General features: G+C 40.7%; 3 protein-coding genes across 3 annotated transcripts; 1 reads left to right on the plus strand and 2 right to left on the minus strand.

Moving 5' to 3' along the window:
• Window positions 1-358: 358 nt before the first annotated feature.
• Window positions 359-8,840, minus strand: degs2 (delta(4)-desaturase, sphingolipid 2). The gene is made up of 3 exons (XM_088432541.1): window positions 8,677-8,840; window positions 4,582-5,324; window positions 359-1,833 (listed from the first exon to the last, which is right to left on the minus strand). Exons 1-3 carry the CDS (start codon window positions 8,756-8,758, stop codon window positions 1,690-1,692), a joined length of 969 nt encoding a protein of 322 aa, XP_088288667.1. The 5' UTR covers window positions 8,759-8,840; the 3' UTR covers window positions 359-1,689.
• Window positions 8,841-10,385: 1,545 nt separating this feature from the next.
• yy1a (YY1 transcription factor a) lies at window positions 10,386-15,596 on the plus strand. Its single transcript, XM_088432921.1, has 5 exons — window positions 10,386-10,946; window positions 11,531-11,681; window positions 11,783-11,843; window positions 12,818-12,976; window positions 14,052-15,596. The coding sequence occupies exons 1-5, from the start codon at window positions 10,448-10,450 to the stop codon at window positions 14,232-14,234; spliced, it is 1,053 nt and encodes a 350-aa protein (XP_088289047.1). The 5' UTR covers window positions 10,386-10,447; the 3' UTR covers window positions 14,235-15,596.
• Window positions 15,597-15,663: 67 nt separating this feature from the next.
• On the minus strand, window positions 15,664-23,074 carry tpp1 (tripeptidyl peptidase I). Its single transcript, XM_088432920.1, has 13 exons — window positions 22,975-23,074; window positions 22,586-22,660; window positions 21,747-21,886; window positions 21,059-21,209; window positions 20,084-20,205; window positions 19,842-20,011; window positions 19,000-19,198; window positions 18,723-18,911; window positions 17,816-17,888; window positions 17,626-17,746; window positions 17,369-17,530; window positions 17,033-17,158; window positions 15,664-16,912 (listed from the first exon to the last, which is right to left on the minus strand). The coding sequence occupies exons 1-13, from the start codon at window positions 22,983-22,985 to the stop codon at window positions 16,772-16,774; spliced, it is 1,680 nt and encodes a 559-aa protein (XP_088289046.1). The 5' UTR covers window positions 22,986-23,074; the 3' UTR covers window positions 15,664-16,771.
• Window positions 23,075-23,159: the final 85 nt, after the last annotated feature.

Genomic DNA, 23,159 nt, shown 5'->3' on the forward strand with positions numbered 1-23,159 from the left:
ATCGTTTGACCTTTTTGCCGTGACGTCATCACACGTACGTACTTCCGGGTGGGAGTAACTCAGATGGCAACTTTACGAAGCAAACCAAGGCAGAACATTTTTGTATTATGGTATTTCTTTTTAAAACGCTGAAATGGCTAGACATTGTTTTGTTAAATTACTCCAAATTTTTCTCACAGGTTTCATCAAATGTTTCTGGTTTTTAAGTCTGGTTGCAATTACACGATTTTCTTAGGTTATTCTTGTTTTGTTTTGTTTTTTGAAACGCAAAAAAGGCTGGCTATAATTTTGCTAAATTATGCCAAGACAAACCAAGAAAGTTTTTCAGGCGACTACAACAAATTTTTCTAGGTTAGGTTTGTGTTGCTTTGTTTTTTTTTTCAAGCTATCTGTGAGAAAATGTCCAAGTATCAGACATTCCTAAGTTAGCATAAAAAAAAAGCCTAATAAGGCTAATCATTGTGCTAAATTACGTCACGACGAACCAAGGAAAATGTTCAGGTATGTTAGCAAACCACACAAAAAATTCTTAAGTTTTGTGTTTTAACGCTAAAATGGCTACTCATTATTTTGCTAAATTATGCAACACAAACGAAGGAAACATTTTCTACATACCTATGAGAAAATGTCGACATACCAGATATTCCTCTGTTAGTTTTGTTTTTTTTAACGCTAAAAAGGCTAGCCGTTGTTTTTGCTAAATTACGTCAAGCCAAACCAAGGAAAATTTTCAGGTAAGGTGGCAACTACACTAAATATTACTAGCGGTGAGGCATGTTTTTTTTCTTTAGCCGTTATTTTGCTAAATTACGTCAAAGACAAACCAAGAAAACATTTTGTACATACCTGTGAGAAAATATCCAAGTATCAGACATTCCTAAGTTGTTTTTTTTTTAATGCTAAAAAGGCTAGCCATTATTTTGCTAAATTACATTGAGACAAAACAAGGAAACATTTTCTACATTCCTGTAAGAAAATGTCACAGTACCAGACATTCCTAAGTTTATTTATTTATTTTTTTGTTAAACGCTGAAAAGGCTAGCTGTTGTTTAGCTAAATTACGCCAAGCCGAACCAAGGAAAATTTTCAGGTATTGCGGCAACTACACCAATAATTCTTGAGTTTTTTTTTTTACTTTAAAATGGCTAGCCATTACTTTGCTAAATTACGTCAAAGACAAAACAAGGAACCATAGCGCCAGCATTTGATTTTACGCTAAAAAGGCTAGTCATCATTTAGCTAAATTATGCCAAGACAAACAGAGGAAAATTTTCCGGCATGATGGCAACTAAACCAAACGTTCCGACGTTAGTTTCAACTGCAACGCTGTTTTTTTGTTGTTGTTTTTTTTTCACTTTTAGTAGGTTAGCGGAAGCCACTGTCTCTCTACCACCTGGAAATACCCTAGCGCTTCTCGTTGCCAAGAACGAAAAGCTCCATGAAGTCGAAAGGCCCGACTTCAAACCGAGTCAACGAAAAGAACGACAACGATGGACGAAAATATGAAAATGCAGACCTTACAAAAAATAATGTTCGCCGTTGAATACTATTAATTGTAGTCTCTATTGTAACGAGTGAAAGAAGGAAATGTATGCGTTCTTTTTCTAACGATATCGGACTTCTACGGAATAGACGGAAGAAGGGGAAAAATCCGGTAAAGTTCCCGGCCGGGCGCTTGGCGGGAAGACTCTAGTCCAGCTTGCCGGGCTTGTACTCGCGCTTGACCCGGGCGTACGGGCCGATGCTGTCGTCGAACACAAAGTCCCACAGAACCCGGATCCACGACGTGTGCTGAGGCAGGGAGTCGTAATACTCGGCCGCTATCTGCTTCACCTGGACACGGTTGGAAGCAAACACGTTTGGGTCAAGGTGGAGACTGCTGTTAGCTTGTTGCACAGACTCTGATGTTGGCTGAAAAATAATTACCCCTTAAGTAGTGTTTTGACCGTTTTGGGTTGTCATCTTCCACATCGTTCTGGCAGTATTTTAACCAAGGGTTGGCGCGCTTCTGTTAGTGTGATAACTAAATGGTCGTGCCAGGTGGAACTTTGACATGTTGTCTCCATCTGGGTGAAATTTCAGCTCCATACTGTCTTTTTTTAAAGCTTTTCTTTAGATGTAACGATCAAAACACCACACAAGGGTTAAATGTAGATGTAAAATACGGGGATACCTTGTAACCATCCATGCTGCCTTGACAATGAATTTGTTCAATGCTCGTAACTCAAGGCACGCATATCTCAAGTCATATTGAAAAGATTGTTGTTAATATTTCAAAAGACGAGAATTCTCATCCTTGGCAACGAATGAGTTAAGCTTATTGAGAACTGTAGTAATTAAGAGTGACCATTTGATGAGAGCGTTGCTCTTGATAGCTACGAAAGATGAGATCAGCGGGTTCTTTTCCGATAGCTCGGCGCTGAACATCTTAACTCATTCGGTGCCATGGATGAAAATTCTCGTCTTTTTAAATAGTAATGACAATAATAAATCATAAAATTCCGGTCAAATACGTTTTTTACGCAGAGGAGCTGACACCCTTGACTAATGCATACCTAATTAAAGCACTGTAGTGCTAACTGTGACCAGTGGATGGCACTGTTTCCGCAATTACAACACAGCTATTACCTACATGCAAGTCCAACTGAAGAATGGAAGTCAATCTTTCATATGATAGCAGCCATATTTGCGTATCACACAATATTCTGTTGGCCTTGAAAGGTGTGTGAAAACACTAAATATATTAACCCTCTAGAGCTTTCCTTTTTCAATAACACTCGGCCCTGAAAGACTTAAAAAATATAAGACTGGACGGATCAAACCTCAGAATCCGTCCCGCATGTTCGGCACTCCTGGTCTAGCCCGTAAAGACAAATAAATGCGTTTTTTTGCTTGAAACCCCATCAAAATAATTAAGCCAAAACAGGAACTTTTTACTTTTTACTGCTTTTTAAATCATTTTATACTTTACACGGGAACTTTTTTTTAAAATACATATTTCAATAATGTTTGTTGGGTATATTTCTTCCGTTAAAACCGTAATGGAGGCGAATGTTTAAAGAAAATCCTGATTTTATTGTTCGCGGCAAGCTAATGGAAATGGAAATTTCAGCGAGTCTCAGCATCGAATTTTCCAGTGATACCCGATGACATGCAAATGAGTATGAAAACGCACGCCAGCTCTTTGTTCTAGAGGAGGATGTGGCTTGAGGGTAGGTTCACTTCCGCTCACATTGTTCCAACTATGACTTTGGTGGTTCTTTAGAGAAGGGAAAAAAAAAAAGTCCAAAAACGTCTGTGGACTAACAGGTTTGGTGCAAGACAATTAGTTTCTTTGTGGGAGCGAGCTGTTGACGTGCGTCCGTCAACCCAGCCGAGGCGTTCCTGCGGTTAATCAGTTACCCCGCGTGACGTCTCATCTGATAAACAGACGTTTTGTTTGGTTTAGTCCGAGACGGGCCACACCTGAGTCCCGGTGCGGCCCAACCCGCAAAGTCCAGCGGGCCCAAAATCGGATTTTTCCTCGTTTAGCTAGCGAACAAAATTTGGAACGTTAGCAAAGTTGTCAGAATGATGAGGCACCATGTTTTTTTTTTTTTTTAAATTGGAGGAAGGGTTCTAGAGCAGGGGCGTCCAACATTTTGAAAAAAAAAAAAAAATGAAGGATGCAAGGGCCACTTTTACATTTTTTAACGTAATTTTTCAAACGCTCGAAAATCAGTCAATGAAGCAATTGGGTTTATTGTTTGTGTGATTTGCGTTGAACTCATTCATGTATTTTAAAAGTCCCGACAAGTATTAAATCGATTATTAAGTACATTAATTTCCAGATACTTAAGTATTAAATCGATACTTAAGTATCTGGGAGTGAATGACTGGACTCTTAAAAAAAAAAAAAAAAAAAACGTGAAAAAACGTCCCTGGCATTGAATGAGTTAAGAATCCAGACATTCAATCGGAGCTACTCAGACATTTATATCTTTATTTTAGATCAGGTAAGTCCCTGACGTAATCAATTACTTCAGTACTTTTGGTACCTAAAGCAGGCAATTAATTAGTTCACTACTTTTGGTACGTAAGCGATTAATTTAGTAAATAATTCAGCAAACACTTAATTATTTATTTTCTTCAAATTTTAGAGCCTGTTTTAGCAAAACATTTGAAAAGTTTTGAAAAAAATACATATGTAAAGTATAACTATTTGGGAGTGAATGACTGGACTCTTAAAAAAAAAAAACGTAAAAAATACATCCCTGGCATTGAATGAGTTAAGGCCCACCATTTTGTCTGAGGTTGCCCGCAGCTTAGATAACAACCAATCGCAGCTCAGCTTGCAAACATCACACGACCTCACTCAAAACAGGCGAGCCGCGATTGGCCGTTGAGCAACCACAACATCATTTCAAGTCGACGGGAAGTTACAAAATGGCCGCCGGGCGAGGATTTCGCTACTCCGTTTACTACTCATCAGAACGGCGCGTTTGGACCACTCGTTCGCGCGTACTCGTCGTTGGAGAATCCCGCAAAGACGGCGGCCATCTCGTCCCGAGGGAAAAAAAAAAAAAGCGGGCGCGAGCTCACCTGCGGTAGCTTACTGCCGGGTATGCTGGGAAAGTCGTGGTGCTCCATGTGATAGCCGACGTTGAAGGTGATCAAGTTGAGCGAACCGTAATAAGAGTACGTCTCGTGTCCCTTCATGAACATGTAATGCTCGGCGATGAAATGTCCGGAAATGGGGTGCAGTCCCATGCACAGGACGGAGCCGGCGATGAGGTACACCAGCGGCTTGATCCCCCACAGGTAGTAGATGAGGGCGTCCGCCAGCAGCTGGACGGCAAAGTTCTGGACCTCCAGCTTGCAAACGGGTTTAGGGTTGACCAGCAGGGGGCGCAGGGTGTAGAAGAGCGGCTGCAGGAAGAGCCACACCAACTTCCTGGCCGGGGTGCAGAAGAACCAGCCCTCGAAGTCGGTGGGGATGTCCACGTCCAGCTTGTCCCCGCCCAGGTAGCGGTGGTGGTCGATGTGGTACTTCTTGAAGGAGGCCGAGTAGGGCACGCCGATGGGGAGGTTGGCCCACATGGCGAACCAGCGGTTCCACTTGGCCAGCTTGTTGCCGAAGGCCACGTTGTGAGAGATGTCGTGGATGGCCAGCGTCAGCGAGTGGTTGACGCAGCCGCCCAGGGCGTAGGCCCAGAAAAAGATCCACTTCCAGGGAAGGTCGTGGACCAGGTAGCAGGCCAGGAGCTGGGACAGGACCATGCCCGATACCACCCACTTCAGCTGGGGGTCGGGACCCATCAGGGACTTGATCTCGGGGTACTTGGCTGCGGGGGAGCACGGTCAGATGAAAAAAACTGCACCCTCAACCGCTTTTACTGTCATTTCTCCGCTTGAGAGCCGGCCTAGTCGTTCGTGTCCACTGTTGTGTCCGTTTTGTCTCGGCGAGACAGCAAAGTGAATTGCATCCCGGCCAAACATCATTGGAAAGCTCCAATGAGCGCACTAGGACTTAGCGGGATAGCTTCTATGAGTCAAGAGATACAGACAACAACAACAAAAATTGTCCACAACAGTGGACACAAAATAGGCTGGGTGTCAGGACCACAAATATAAACTTGCAAGAAATTAAGACTGGATTATTTTAGTCTGAGATTCTGCCTCTTTTATTTGATGCGGTCCAAATCCAAATTATGAGCATAGCTCTCTATATTTTTCGTTTGTGTCCACTGATGTCCATTTTTGTCTCAACAAGTCAGCAAAGTTGATTGCATCACAACCCGAGACGCGAGGCCTCGTCGGAAAGGCCTGGACATCCTCTACTGAACACGCTAGGACTTACTAGGGTAACTTGAATGGGTCAAAAAATAAGGACAAAAAACAAACGTCCACTGCAGTGGACGCAAAACAGGCTGGGTATTAGGTCCACAATAATAAACTTACAAGAAATAAAGCTTGGAATATCTTACTCTGAGGTTTCGATAATTTGTGTGCAGCCCTAGAATCTCTTGTATCCTCCTGAGATTACGCCTATTCATTTGTGTCCCCTGTCGTGTCCATTTTGTCTCAGCAAGACACCAAAGTTGATTGCATCACAACCAACAGACATGACACATCATCGGAAAGGCCTGGACATCCTCTATTGAACGCACTAGGACTTAGTATGGTAGCTTGAATGAGTCAAAAGAGAAAGACCAAAAACAGATGTCCACTACAGTGGACATCAATGAATAAACCGAGTCTCCGGAAAATATGAGCTAGACCTTCTGAAAAATAGTCATAATAATTGAAATTTTACATGACATACAGTATTTTATAACAGAATATCCTCTTGCAATCAAAAACCTGAATGGCAGTGTAATAAACTGAGCAAAAAGATGAAAGACGCGTCGCGTGATTTATTAGCATTTTTGCGGCATACAGTATTCCCTTCCCTTACACTTGACCGATACCTCTTTCCAATGTTAATATTTACCTTCCAATTGCTCATTTTAAAGGAACGATGGCTCAACAAAGAATAGCGACATTAGCCCTAGCTAAAAAAAGCGCTAACGGGTTTGTTAGTTCTGTTAAACGTTCTTCTTATTTGCTCTGCGTGTTTTTTCCCACCCATAAAGGGCACGACGTTCAATGAATAACCAAGGCATCGTAAAAGCGGGGCTTCGACTTGTACGATTTGAGCGAGCCTCCGCTTTCATCTGATAATCAGTAACGTTACATGTATGCACGCAAGCATTGTTGTGTTGAAATCGACGCGCGTCGCAAGTCACGTGATCGCGGGGGGTGACCTAACGATCGACGCGGGCAGAGAATAATTCAAATAATGGCTCATTAAAATTTAATGGCTTGGAGGTGTCAAGCGACCCATTGTGTTGTTTCACACCCGTGGAAACAAGAATACAAAAGGGACGCTTGTTGATGGGTTTCTGGCCCCCGAGGTTTAGAAAAAAAAAAAAGTCCTCACGAGTCAAAAGTCGGGCATTTGTTTCTTCCCAATGCATTTCTATAAGCGTCGATTATTTGCAGGGTTGTCGTTTTTCTATTCTTATTTTTCTAACGTCAATTATTCGGTTAGTGGTTCGGTCATCGTTTTCCAAAGTAAAAGCATAGGTCTGCAAATGACAAATTTTGATTAAAAGGTTTGTTTCCACAAAGGAAGACAAACATCGGATAATATTTAGTTGAGACCTTGAAAATAGAACATATGGGCCATTTTAAGTTCAACAATTACTGTAAATGATTGATGAATCCATTAGTTGATGAAGCGATTAGTTGTCGATTAATTAATTTTGACAGCTCTCAGTATTGATGGGCTATATATATACACACACATATATATATATATATACACACACACATATATATATATATATATATAAACATATATATATATATATATATATATATATATATATATATATACACACACACACATATATACATATATGCACACATTTATATATATATATATATATATATATATATATATATATATACACATATGTGTATATATATGTGTGCATATATACATATATGCACATATATACAGTATATATGTACAGTGTATATATATGTACAGTGTATATATATATATATATATATATATATATATATATATATATATATATATATATATACACATACACACACACACACACATATATATATATGTATATATATACATATACATATATATATATATATATATATATATATATATATATATATATATATATTTGACAGTGGGCACTGCTGGGAGCTGCGCTTATTTGACTGCCATATAAGCCACGGTCTCACGCACTACATTGTGTTTGTACAAACACTCGCGTGCGCTTTTGTTTGTGGAGGACAGACTTAAAGGGATAAAATCGAGTATGTACTTTGTTACCAAGCTACCCCGGAGGCATTATCGCCGCTCCAGCTGCAATTTGCTGCCATTGTGCAATTAGGCTGAACAGACAGGTCAAGCTCATTGAGTTTTTTTTTTTTTTTTTTTGACAAAGCAAATGGACACCTGATATGGACACCTGCAGACTCTGCTTGTTGAAAAGTTGGCAGTGGCGCTGATTATTACTATTTTTTTTCCTAGATCACATTAAAGTTGAATGTGCTTTAGAATAAAAAAAAGCCCGCACAATGTTTGTAAAGTCTATAGGTGCTTGAAATGGACAATTATCATTTTTCATTTTATATTTTTTTTCAGCATTAAATGTCCAATTGGTGACAAAATGTTTTTAGCTTAAATAAGTAATGACTTTTTTACTTCAGACACTTTGATGCGCTTCGTGCTATTTTTTTCAATTTCAGACTAAACTATACACTGTATAAACCCTGTAAAAATGTAAACTAACATTTTTTGAAACATGATTTTGGCAATAAGGATACAATCTTAGGGCTACTATTTTTTTTTAGCAAGAAACGCCCCTGAGAGTATTCAAACGTCAAATATGTACCTCGGTTCAATTCGGTTATGGGGGTAAAAAAAACGACTTCAGGTACATTCCTACCGGCGTTCACTTTCTCTGTATTGAGCAGTGATGTCTGGTTGAGTAAGAGCTAGTAAACTGGTTGGACCGGATCAGAGCACTTGTTATAAACTTAGAGAGGAGAAAAAAAAAAAACAAAACAACAGGGCCAAAGCAAAGGTACGAGCGCGTGCTTATTTTTTGCGTCTCTCACCCAGAATCTCTTTCCTCCTTGCCGTGTGCGGCTGGTCGTTGTAGACCCACTCGAAGTCGCCTCTTCCACCTGTCTTGTCCATGGCGTCCTCTCGCCGGCCGTGAACGCAGCAGGGTGGAGGAAAGAAGACTTGAGAGAGGCGAAGCGGTGTGCTCGGCCGGCCGGCACCGTTCCAATTAGTAGTGGAAGTGAGGAACACCCCCCCTCATAGCGTCCAACAAGGACACGCCCAATCGAGCAGGTTGCGCGCCTGCAGGTGAGTCACGTGCTTTCGAGTTCCCCGCCTCTCCCTCGTTTTCACTATCGATGCACCTGCTCCAATGTGCGTGTAGCATTGCGCTCGTTTTATGTAAAATAAAAATCGAGTTTAAAAAAAATGACTTTTCTACACCAGTCCACTTCACAAGCTATTTGAAATTAAATAACAGAAGAATTACTAAATAAATTAAATGAGAAATTTGTCTTATTTTTAATGTTCATGGTTACTTCCACTTGATTTCGTTTTAGGTAACTGAAAGCCACGCGGATGAGGGACCGATTATTTAATCATTTTCAGCGGTAAAATTATTTTTCTAAAATTAATGAAACAACTAAATTATTTTCCATGTACACTTAATACTTTAAAACATTTTCCTACCGCTGCCAATTGAAATTTACATCACGGAAGGCTCACAGGTTACCTGTTGGTCATGTGACTCACAAGCTGAGCTGTGATTGGTCATTATCTGTCCCCAAGTGGAAAATGTGTTTTTGAAAGTATGAATTGTACATGAAAAAGTAATTTGTCCAAATGAATTACAGACAATATAATACGTGTTTGTTGAAAAGTGCAAAATAAACAGACTATCCTTTAAGATAATAGAAAATAAATAATGCATTGAAAAAAATGTTGGATTCATATTTAGCTCTCAATAAACGAAGGTAAATTACATAAGAAATAAATTCGTTTTTTTGCTTTTTTATTTACTCAATTATGTTTTATTTCTTAGTTTATTTAATTGTATGTAATTACACTGTGAGAAAAACATAATTTACTCAATTAAAACGAGACAACAGATTCCAAGTATTATCAATTCAATATTAATTAAACAATACCCTTAATAATTATCAATGCCATGTAATTAGCTACGAATAGAAAACAAATTGAATGAATTAGACAAAAATATTGAGTTTATGAAAAATATAAACACGTGCAAATAGTACTAATAAAATTAATATATTAAGCATAGCTGATGAATTTGAAATATATCAAACATTTGTATTTGTTTTCTATTCAAAGCCACTCATATCAAAGGGTATCTTTTAATTAATATTTAATCAATGCTAAGCAGTGAAATTAAAATAATAATATTGCTTGTAAAACCCTGTCTCATTTTGATTGTGTAAATATGTTTTTTACAGTGTATGCAATACAAACAGGTTTTTATTAATTAAGGGTCAAATTTAATTATTAATTATTAATCGACGCTACGCAGTAAAATTTAATTAATGCCTCATCTTAAATTTTTTTTAACTTTTTTTTTTTTTCCAAAAGCAGCCTGTTTTGTCGTATTTTCCCAGGCCGTATTAGCGATGTCGATTCAAATCACGCGAGACTTGGTAAGTGGAGCGGAGCGTCGACGAGAGTACACGTTGTTGCTGAGTTGTCTGAGAGGGAGGGGGGGGGACGCAGAGTAAACACAGAAAAGAAGACCCGCCGGACTAAATAAAGCAATCGAAAGTGGAGGCGGGAGGGGGGGGGGGACGCGCTAAAAGAACGGAATAACAAATCATGGCTTCGGGGGAAACCTTGTACATCGAGGCGGACGGCTCGGATATGCCCACCGAAATCGTGGAGCTGCACGAAATCGAAGTGGAAACCATCGAAACAACCGTCGTCGGGGACGACGGCGAGCACCAGCCGGTGATCGCTTTACAAACGCTCGACGCCGACGACCCGCACTCGATCCTCCCGCACCAAGAGGTGATTCTGGTGCAGACCCGGGAGGAGGTCGTGGGCGAGGACGACTCGGAGCTGCACGCGGATGACGGCTACCAAAACCAAATCCTCATCCCGGTGCCCGCCGTGGAGGAGGACTACATCGAGCAGACTCTGGTCACGGTGGCGGGGAGAAGCTCCGCGGCGGGCCGGATGAAGAGGGCAGGAAGCGGCAAGAAAGCGGGGAAAAAGAGCTACTTGAGCGGCGTGGACATGGGGAGGAAATGGGAGCAGAAGCAAGTGCAGATCAAGACGTTGGAAGGGGAGTTCTCCGTTACGATGTGGGCTTCGGGTGAGTTTGGGCTCAATTGGCGTCAACGGCTTTGTTCTCGCCGTATGTGCGTGCTCGTTACGAGGCCTCCGCCGAGGCCTCGTCCCCCTTCGAATATTAACTCGAACTTTACGATCGGATAAAGCCGCGCTGGCTCGGAAGTTGTGTTTTTGTTTTTATGGGAAGCCATGTTTTCTGGGCCGATGGGCGCCGCCATATTTCCCCGGTCGAGAAAGTATGGCGGCCCGAAAAAATGGCGTTTATTTGGCCCACGAAACATGGCGGCTGGATCCGCTAGCTTAGGCCTCTATGGCGCACTTCGCAACGGCGGAGGCGGCGCTTTCAAGGACCCTCGGTTTTTACGGCTTTGTAACCCTTAGCGTTTGTGACGTCAACCGCCGGTAGATGTCCAAGATACGCTTTGTATGACGAAAATAAACGTTAGAGCGATTTTTTTTTTTTTTTTTAAAGATTAATCCTGAAATTCCACTATAAAGCATAATATCCACCAGGACGTGCAAACCGACAGATCGTCTCATTTGTACACGCCCACTAAATACACAATTTTCTTTAATTTGTCTTTATCGGCATTTTATTGAATTTAGATGACAAGAGGGACATTGACCATGAAGAGCAAATCTCGGGTGAAAACTCTCCCCCTGACTATTCAGAGTACATGACGGGGAAGAAGTTGCCTCCAGGGGGCATCCCGGGCATCGATCTTTCGGACCCCAAACAACTGGCGGAGTTTGCAAGGTACACATTCGTTTTTTTTTTTTTTTTCTTTCAAAACACACCGGAAGGATTGTGCACACTAAACTCAAATAATGTTACCAAGTCACATTTTTAATGTCCAGAATGAAGCCAAAGAAAGTAAAAGAAGACGACGCGCCCCGGACGATAGCCTGTCCGCACAAAGTGAGTATAATAACCCTGTTATCATTTATGTCACTTTTATCAAATATTGTTAGAAACATATATCATGTCTTTGATTTACTTTTATTACAATAAAGAAACGTGAAAAGAATTCCGCTTGCGTAATCTGTTTGTTGCTTTATTTGAAAATTAAACACTGCAAGGTAAACTAAGGGTAAACTCTGTACACCTTATGTACTGAGATGCTTTGAAATGCAGATGATGCAAAAAAATGATCTAATTATTCATCTAATACAGTAGTGTCCAAACTACGCATATGCGGCTCGCCATTTATAGAAAAAATACAATTGGATATGGCCCGCTATTATTAAATAAAGTAGGAAAAGCATTTGATGCTAGTGTTGGAAATGTGGGGTAAAAAAAATCCTCAGCACCCTTAACCCTAGATTCTTGATAGTTATTTTTTTTTTTTTTTGCAATAACTGCTTTATATAGACAGTGTGAACTAGCTTGCTTGATTTATTTTTTACCATGTTTAATAAGTAAATAAAACAATGTTGTTTACATTTTTCTGGTTATCTTTGGTCCTCAGTTAAACTAGTTTGGACACTGCTGATCTACTAGCTTCAGTATATCTTAACCAAAATGTTAAGCTTGAGTTTGCATTTTTATTTTTTTCATGCCAAAACCCGATTTTCGTTGTCTATTTCAAGCAATATAAAAAAAAGTCAACATTTATATATTTATATCCATTGATGTTACTTTCGCCATACGCAGAAACATTTGCAGACACCTAAATTGCACAGGAAGTTACCAATAATACATAAATACTTGAGAGAAACCTACACAATGCTCCACATGCTGAAATGATGTAGCTTATTTATTGGATACTTATGGAGAATATTTGGAATTGACAATTTCAATGTTTTTAAAGTGTCAGGAAAAAGATCGGTCTTTAAAAATATCTAATGTAAAATGTCAGCCATTACAGTAATTTGAATATATTTTGTCCTCAGGGCTGCACCAAGATGTTCAGGGACAATTCCGCAATGAGGAAGCACTTGCACACCCACGGTCCTCGCGTGCACGTCTGCGCCGAGTGCGGCAAAGCTTTCGTGGAAAGCTCCAAACTGAAAAGACATCAACTCGTGCACACGGGGGAGAAACCTTTCCAGGTAAGCTTTTCTATTTTATGGCCTTGAAATAATGTACACCTCGTATATACAGTGATCCCTCCTACTTCGCGGGTTTTTCCAGGAAAAATGAAAAATTTCAAAATCAAAAACAAGGTAAAAATGCGCAAAAATGGAAAAAAAAAGTACATTGTACAGTACTGTATTCATCAAAAAAGTAATATTAGTGAATAATTATGGTAAGAATTCTTCAAGCGTCAGTTCGTGACGTTTATCTTATTTTGAAATGCATGCTTTTAATTTGTCGGGTTGCGTTTCCGTTTCCTGTATTAAGTTCTCTGCGTCATTCGGCTCGTTACGGTGACGTAGTGAACGACAAAGTAAGCTCATATTTATAGTTTATTATCGTTTGTTGATAACGCACGCTACTGCCTATGTTTAGTAAGCCATGAGTGTTTACGTGTTCGTTTGTGTAGAGGTTGCACTTTATGGTTAGTTGTTGCTAACCAGCTAACGTCGGCTAAAAATACAGTAAATTCATAGATTAAAGTTCGGCAAGTGTTTATATGTTAGTTGACTGACTTTAAGATTGTTGTTGATTTATTATTCAACAGATACTACGTGATACACCATACATGAGCCAAAATAAATGTGAAGTTCAACGTGATGACTTGCGTACTCTTTCACCGGAGTCTTGGGACAGATAACCGGTCCTGAGAACAAATTCTCAACAAACTAAGTAATATTAGTTATTTAATGAACATACAATAATGTTAATAAGGATAATGTAATGTTAAATAATAGGAGAAAGGGAATAAAATAGGGAAAAAAGATTGTTTATGGTTACTGCGGCTATATTGGGGCGTACATAGAAATCTAGGAACTGACACCCTACTTCGCGGGTTTCAGACTTGGCGGAGGGGTGGGTACCCCCGTTAACCGCGAAGTAGGGTGATCGCTGTATTACAATTTCATCCTAAGCCGGTGGAGTGCCCCCTGGTGGCGAGTAAAAAAACAAAACCAGTCACACTGGATTAAAAACCGCAGGGGCTCAAACGTGGAGAAAAAAAATTGCGATTTTATATAATGCGCAAAATGAAAAATTTCTCATTTCCAGTGCACGTTCGAGGGCTGCGGCAAGAGGTTCTCCCTGGACTTTAACCTGCGCACGCACGTGCGTATCCACACGGGGGACCGCCCGTACGTGTGCCCCTTTGACGGCTGCAACAAGAAATTCGCCCAGTCCACCAACCTCAAGTCTCACATCCTCACGCACGCCAAAGCAAAGAACAATCAGTGAACGGCTTACCGCCCGGACACGTTCGGCGCCCCCCTGATCGAGCGCGGCTCGTTTTCGCCCGAGATAACGAGCTCGCCCTTTGTGTCGTTCTTCAGCGCAGACCTTTAAGAGACTTTGTCCGGGACACGTGTGGAGACGGCAACGATGATGCTCAAAAGGCCTTGAACTCTTTTTACTTGATTCTCTTATTTATACCCGGACAGTCAGAAAGCGGTGACTTTTTTTCAATTTTCTACTCCTCCCGAGTGTGCATATTGTACACTGATTGATATTAGCGCCGCCCCGATGGAGAGGATCGCGCTCTTTCAGTTTTACTTTCTCTCGTGCGAGTGTTTAAAGGAGGGAAATGATTATTTTCAATTTGCACAATGTAATATCGAGTCACGTCGGTAGATCAGTGGTCCACGATTACGTACCGGTGTGACACGCGTTTGGGACCGGGTCACGCAACGAGACTGACCCCGCCCCAATTTATTTTCCCCTTGGAGAATATATGGGCCAATAGGAAGGGACCGCTTGGAGAATAGACACATTTTTACATGGGAGAGAGAAGTGGATGGAAAACCGAGAAGTAATGTCGAAGGCAGTGAAGCGTGGTGGTGGGTTATTTTTCACGCTATTTTCTAAGAAATTCACTGTTTTTTGAGAAGAAGAAAAAAACTGCATTATGCTGCAAAATGTTGTTTTGCATTTTTCACAATAAGTATAAGAATACAAATCAGGGAAAAAAAATTAGAATTCCACTTTGGCATGTTGTTTCTCTATGTACAACAATCAAAAAAAGCTCCAAAACATAATTGAAAGCTTTACTTAGTAGTCCAATTCTATTGGTCCATAACCATATATTCAAGAGTTCAGAATTTGAGGTACTTTCTAATTTTTTCCCCCAAAATTTTCAAGCATTTGGCTCAGTGAATTAAGCAATCCATTTCGATTGGTTCAGGTAATTAAGCACCAAAGTACTCACGTACACAAACCAATTCCTTTAGTTCAAAAGTCCCTTAGTATTAAATAACTAAATGGATTCATTACTTTTGGTATATAGTTACCTAAAATAGATTACTTTTGCACTTAATTACCCAAAGTTATCAATCAAGGACTAAAGTGATTACTTTAGGGCTAAAGTACTTTAATACTACGTGTGTGTGTGTGTGTGTGGGGGGGGGGGGTCTCTGTCAGAAACTAACTTCAGTGTGGCCCTCGATTAAACATTTAAAATTAAATAACACCCCCCCCCCCCCCCCCCCCCAGCAAAGAAAAGCATGAACATGTTCCAACTGGTCAGTGACACACACAAGATTGGGGACCACTGTTGTAGATCATGTGATTACAGATTGTTAAATAAATTTTTTTCCCCCTCAACTTTGTCTCCTAGTCCCGCGATCCTTTCACTGGCGTTTGCACAAATTCAAAGTCGTTGGAAAATGAATCCAGTCCAACAACAATTACTGTTTATTCGTCACAGCATTGAACAAAAAAATGACTGCACAGCAGCTCTTTCATTTGCATTTCCTTCAGCACTGCAAGCATTTGGCACAAATTCCACTAACCTATGGCATCGCACCGCAAGAGCGCAGCACTTGATTTTCAGATTTAGGATTGGCACTTAATATGCATATATATAAAAACACATTTTAAAATAGTTATTCCAGTGCATTAGCTAAGTTTAATGGCTTTAAACCACCACAGCATACTTAAAACCCAGTCGTAACAGGACTGAGGTTTTGAATTAAAAATACACATGCAAATGTGTTCAAATACATCCAGATTGTATCATAATGTAACGCTAATGATTATTTAACCTTATCGTAAGCATATTTGTGGGCTCGCTTGAAATCAAGCGAGCAGTTTCAGACAACCACCCAGGTTGTTTGGATTTAGTGCAAATGAAAGAAAACTAACATGCATATTCTGTTGAGTCAGAAAAATGAGTACATTTTAAATTATTGGGCTATTCTTTTATCATTTATTCTAAACTTAGAATTTTAAACTTTCATTTAGCATGGGAAATGTTGGAAAAGTAGGGCAGTAAAAATACAGTCATTTTCCTGAACATTACAAAAAAAAAAACAAAACCCAAACGATTAAATTGTATACAATACTGATCAAAATAATAGTGCAGTCTTACTCCCCATTGCTGATTATTAGTTTGCTCATGCACTCATAAAATGCGAGTCTGTTAAAAACCAAAAGGTAGACAACAGGAACAAACTGAATCCCTGTATAATTTCTTGTTTGAATTTTGAAACGCTAAATGAGCTGTGTTAGATTTCAAATACACGCGGGAAAATATTCAGTGACTCTAATCTTTTGGGACTTTTAATGGACAAAAAGTACGACTCGTTTATCGGATCGAATGAGCGCACGCTCAATTTCTTATGCGTTCCACCTTCAAACCTCCCTGCAGACTTGAGTGAATCAACGATACGACCTTTAAAAAAATAACTAAAACTCCAGAGTGCTGCCAGTCAGCCACAATGGCTACACCGTGTGTCGAATTTTTGGTACCTGTCCTGCAGAATGGCGCCCGGGCGACTTTACTGAGCTGTAAGGGCGGCCAGAAGTGCAGGGAAGTTTGGTGTCCCCCAACCGGTCACCGGGTCCCATGAGGGTGCAGCACAGAATCCTCGACCTTGGACTTTCTCATCAAGGCAGGCCAGGTGACAGCCTTCCGTCACCTGCGGACACAAAATGTGGACATGATTTTACACTGAAATCTAGCTGAAAATAGAAAACGTACAAACACGAACAAGCTATATACGTATATTAGAGTTGAGAAGAGTGGAATATTGACTGACATCAAACAGAGCTTGTCCCTTGAGCTTATAGAGACGAGGGTTGAGGAAACCCAGGACGGGAAGGCCCTTCGTCAGACGTTTGTCATTGATCAGAGAAAGGATCCCGCCAACCACTGGGGTTGACGCCTGGAATGGGAAAAAATTAAAAAATATCCAGTACAAATGCAGCCGACGTTTAAGCCTCAAATCAATGAATGAGAAGAAAGTCCATAATCCACCATATGTGACTTTTAGTTCATCCTACTGTCAAATTCAAAGCTTTGTGAACCACCGTCTAATGAACTCATTCCATGACAATCTTCTATCCAATAAATAAATAAATCCGAGGGATTTTACCGATGTCCCCGACACCCAAGGCATGGGTAGTCTGTTGATGACCACCCAGTAATTATCCGACAGCGCCGCCATGTCGGGATAGGCCCTCCCGCTGACGTTGAAGTAGGACTTTGGAGGGAGGGTTGCGGCTACGTTTTTCAGATAAGCGGCAACGGCGCTGGCCTGCGGAAGCGAACGCGCCGCATTTCACTTTGAACGCTTCCACTTGATTGTTGCGCTCGGCGCGACAAAACAAAACGTTCCCGTGGTATTCCTACCTGGTAGTCGGGCATTTTGAAGACGTTACTGAAGCCTCCTCCGCTGATGTAATCTGTGACTTCATAAGTCACCTTGAAAGGGTTCTTGAAGGAGGTTCCACCGACTGTGGTCACGTAAGGGCTGGAAACGAGTTTTTTTTTTTTAATTTTTGGGACCGTAATGAGTTTGGTTGCACTTTTCTGCTGTTACCTTGAGGCGGGAAAACTGGGCCTGAAGGAGTTTTGTCCTTTCGCCATGTGCCAGCAGCCGGCCCCACTGTCACCTGAACACCAGATCGCTTGAATTAGAACTCATTCAATCCCAAATACATTTTTTTTTATTTATTTTGAACTCATTCAACGCCAGGGTTCTATTTTCAAGTTTTTTTTAAGAGTCCGGACTTTAAATTCCAGATACTTTCGGATTAAATCAATACTTAAGGACATTCATTTCCAGATACTTAAGTATTAAATCGATACTTAAGTATCTGGGAGTGAATGTCTGGAATCTTAAAAAAAAAACGTGAAAATACGTCCCTGGTATTGAATGAGTTAAGAATCCACGCATTCAATCCCAGCTACTCAGACATTTATATCTTTATTTTAGATCAGGTAAAAAGTACACAAAGTAATCAATTACTTCAGTACTTTTGGTACCTAAAGCAGGCAATCAATTAGTTCACTACTTTTGGTACGTAATCAATTACTTTAGTAAATAATTCAGCAAGCACTTAATTATTTATTTATTTCAAATTTTAGAGCCTGTTTTAGCAAAACATTTTAAAAGTTTTGAAAAAAATACACATGTATAACTACCTGAGATTGAATGACTGGATTCCTACTTTAAAAAAAAAAATAAATAAAAGGTAAAAACACGTTTTTGGTACTGAAAGAGCTAAAAAAAAAAAAGAAAAAGAAAAAAACACTTGACAAGAAATGTTCACTAATCCCAGAAATTAAAAAAAAAAAATCCCCCTTTAAAAAACAATGACAATAACAGATATGAGGAGGTAAAATAAATAAATATTTTAGCACGGCGTAATCAGTTTGCGATATAAAGGCTCTCCAAACCTCTTTGGCGGATGTAAACATACAAACGATCCTTCCATATTACTGACCCGAAGCAAAAAGCAAGGACAAGCCCCTGACGCCGGCCTTCATGAACTCATTGTTGATGCGCCGCATGTAGGCCGTGGACAGACTGTCCTCGTCGTCCCCGTAGCTGACGGTGTGCACCCAGGGCAGGTCGGACATGTTGCTGAGCAGGACCATCCACTGGAGGAACGGCTCCTGGGACTCGTGGCGACCTGCAACGCGACGAGGACGATCCCGCGCGAGAAACGTCGGAGTGCGGAAATCCGAAACTCTGACTCCGCGCGGGCTTTGGTTCCGGACCTGGATTAGTGAAGACCCACGTGGGGATGTTGGCCCCCGTGCTCATGATGTACTCCACGTCAAGACTGGCCTCTATACCGGCCTTCCCGGTGCCCTGCGTTCCCACCACGTGGTCCACCTCGGACAGATGCTGGAAGCTTCTACCGTAAAGGCTCATGAACTCCGCCAGATCCGCAGGACTATAGTACTGCTCCAAGAACTACAACAGAAACAACTGCATAGCAAAGAAATGCTTGACGGTATGCTCGAAAAACAGGAGCGGAATCTGCAACGGACCGCTTGTATGTGAGCGCTAATATCCGACAGTTTGAATGCATGTAGGTCAATATAATCCGATTCGATTTGTTTTCGGCTGGTATCAATATCAGACTGATATCAAAATCGGACCAATAACCATAGCGCCCTAATATCTGATACCGATATAAGATTGATATCGCTACTGGATTCAATATTGAATCGGACAACCTGTACTAATAATGCTGAATATTGATAGCTCAAGTTCACTGCATCAAAGTCATTTTTAAAATGAGTGATAACGGTGCACTAAGTACAGTGGCTAAGTATAGTAAGCTTATTAAATATTTACTGGTACAATGAATAACGGCAAATCATTTGAGAGGAGAATTTTAAAGCCCCGTTGTAGCGGTGCCAAAGGAAAGAAGAAAATAAGTCTCAAAGAGGGTCGCAAATTAAAAAGCAGATCTGAGGGAAGGAGCGAGAAATATGAAGGAAGTACGAAAGAAAAGATACCAGGAAATGAGCACTGAATAAAAATATTGTGAATGTATTCCTCATTTCGTCCTACTCTGCATACTGTGACATTTTCAGAGCGAGGTTCCCACCTGAGCTACAGCCTGGCTGTTGTTCTTCGCTGATCCCACATCAGTCGCGGACATATTGTAACGGGTCCTCAGAACCGCGGGAGTCACTCCCAAGTGAAACGCTTTGCTCCGCGCCATTTCCTCGGAGTTAAGCTTGTGACCTCTAGGAGGGAAGCGGTGAAGCCCTCCCACTGTTAAAGAAGATCAAAATCCATCTTCGGCGATGCGTAACGAGCGAGGGCCGTTTTACAAACGGGGCTCACCGAAGTCGAGGTGTTGCGCAACATCTTCGGGAACAGAATACGGAGCCGAGGACCTCGCGACGGAGTGGCCGTCTCGGACGTAACGCTGGAACCTACTGCCAGGGAGCAGAGCCTCTGCAACCCTTCAGAGACAAATCGAGGACCCGATCGTGAGTTACGTTACAAAATTTTATTAGCCTAATTGCATAGTTAACAAAACCTTTTTTTAAGTTTTATATTCAATAAACAAAAGTCCATTGTGCTGCTCCAATTGGTTCATATTAAATACAACATCGTTTCACAGAATGCATGTTATTTTCAGGATGTTCTCGCTTCTGATATTAACAGTTGGTACTCTCGTGAGCTATGTTTTGCATGGCTTGAACTCACCGTATTTTCTGCACTATAAGGCGCACCTAAAAGCCTTAATTTTTTTCAAAAGCTGACGGTGCGCCTTATAATCAGGTGCGCCATATATGTGGATCAATATTGAGATTGGGATTCATAGATGGGGAATGAAGTGATAAAGCTTTACCTGTTTCTTTTGTGTGTTTACACTTGAACAAGGTTGCTCATATTGACATTGAGTTATTCTGCTGTTTAGAGTTATTATTTGAGTTATTGTTATTAGTTTTGAGTATTACTATATTGTGATTGAAAACGTTTTAAAATGTCATTAATTGAGGGTGCGCCTTATAATCCGCTGCGCCTTATATGCGGAAAATACGGTGCTTTTTACTGCATCTTTTACGCTTACATCAATCCAAGAATAATGAGTAGGATGTTCAATTTTATGGTACCATTTTACGTCTTCAAATACTGGGACTGATATTTGATTTCTTTTTTTCTGAAGATGCATAAGGGGCATGCGATTACAGCAACAGAAAGAAGAACTGAAAAAAATCCTGTCAGCAGAAAATGGACCGCAGCGCCGTTTTGCTTCAGCTGTTGAAAATAAGGATCTGAAAAACGACATTGGAGAAAAAACGTGCTTACTCAGTAGTCAGGGTGCACTGTAAGAAGTCTTGGGTGTGGACCGTTAAGCAGTTTGTGACGCCATGACTCCGCAGCCAGCTGAGCACCGCCTTTTGGGACTCATCGGACGGATGCACGAGGGAGGCCACTTCGTTAAGTTGGAGATATTTACCTATGGAGGAAGATTCGCATCAGCACGGTGGATCTAGTGATTAGGCTGAAAGACACCTGGGATAGCGTCCCAGCGCACCTGACGTCCTAATGAGGACTACATCGATCCACCTGAGACTCAGGCTATTCAATTGTGCCAATTTTAGTGGATATTTGTCTTTAAGTCTCCATCTTTTCAGATCATTGGAGCTACCTCCCTAAGTGTGCTCAGTAAAGGACATCCTGGCCTTTCCGACGATGTCCCATGGGATTTTTTTTTTGTCTTGCTGAGACAAAACGGACACATGAAAGGAATCAAATAAATAGGCTGGCTCTCAAGAGGATATAGAAAAAAAAATGGACAGAGTAAGTGCCATGCTAATACTGTATTTACTGAAAGGAATTGAAAAAGCAAGGGAATCTCCTTAACAAGTTAAAGTTGTTTTCAAACTTTGCAAAAAGGAAGCGGTTCACACAGCAAATACTGGTAATACTGGACAAATATGATTGGCATTTTATCAGGGCAAGTATGCCAAAAATGTGAGCTTTGTTGTCTTACCGTACTGAGGCGAGTCAGGGTTCGACACCACTTTGAGCGTCTCCTCCAGCACGTCCACATTCTGCTGGGTGAGTGCAAAGGTCAGCTGCAGCTCTTCGGTGGGCCTTAGCCGACCGACAGGAGTCCAGTCCCTGGGCACCCTGAAAGGAAAAACGAAATAGTGAGAGATGTTTTATTTTTTTAGGGCAGATACAAATATTAATAGAATTCCAATACAGTTCCTTAGAAACGTGATGGTGTGTTTTGCATGAGCGACCGGTTTTCGACAGTATTTCTTTCGATACTTTGTTTTGATCTAAAACGCACACACACAAGGTGCAGAAAGTTCCCAAGCTCTCTCTCGTATAGTTAGCCAAACAACTAAATAAAGTGCCCTGATGATCACATAGTTTTGAACTGGTATATCAGCTAGCATCAGCAAATTAAAAAAAAAAAGGGCTGATATCGATAGCCGTCAAAATTCTAAATAATGGCACTGATATTATGTCCGATGCCTCGAAGACAATTACAATAAAGCAAAGCCGAGAGGAGCTAAAAAATCTGTGCATCTAACCCTGAATCAAAACCAAAACAAAACATCTAACAGGAAAGTAATAACTTATATTTTTACAGGTTGCTAAATGGGGTCATCCCAAGCAATTACAAAGCATTCTTTTTAGTTAATCATTTTTAGAGATGTCAAAAAAACACATATATTGAAACTATGACATGTTCAAAGAATCAAAGAGATTTGAATTCACAAATTATAGCTATACAAATGTTTGGAAAGATTAAATGTGAAGGGAAAAAAGAAAGTAGGCACACCAAAATTTGATAATGTGGTGATGTGGATGACTCACAGGACATTTTGGTCATATTCCAGGTATCCACTCCACACTAATGGGCAGAATAACACGGAGATGACCACAGCCAACCTGGTGGAAGTCATGGGAAAAAAAAAAAAAAAAAAGAGTTTAAAGGACGCCTCGTCCTGGACCGAGGACTCTTGAAATCTCATCCCGTAATATTGCATATTTAATATCGTTGCTATTTCAGCTCAATATCGAAATATCGACATTTACTGCAGTGAACTTGCTAGCTTAGCCTAAGCGAACGGAGGTCATGTCCCGGAACCCAAATATACTTCAAAACAACGTGTGCTTCCTATAACTTCATTGACGTCACAGCCAAGTTCGACATTTGAGTTTTAAAACGTACGAATAGAGTTGAAAGAAAGTAATGAACTTACGGCGTGTCCATTGCGTCCTCTGCGGTTTGTGAAAGTGACGAAGTGATAACTAGAAAGCACAGCCTGCTCCTGAGGAGGTGCAGTGATCACGTGATAACGCTCACGTGACTAGCAAGTCGGCCATTTCAATAGGTACACGAAAAAGATTACAAGTGATTTGCGCCGAGTAGAATTTTGGTCGACTT

This window comes from Hippichthys cyanospilos, chromosome 14 (assembly GCF_059441005.1).
Source record: "Hippichthys cyanospilos isolate Australia breed blue-spotted pipefish chromosome 14, RoL_Hcya_1.0, whole genome shotgun sequence".
In the NCBI taxonomy this organism is placed as follows: domain Eukaryota; kingdom Metazoa; phylum Chordata; class Actinopteri; order Syngnathiformes; family Syngnathidae; genus Hippichthys; species Hippichthys cyanospilos.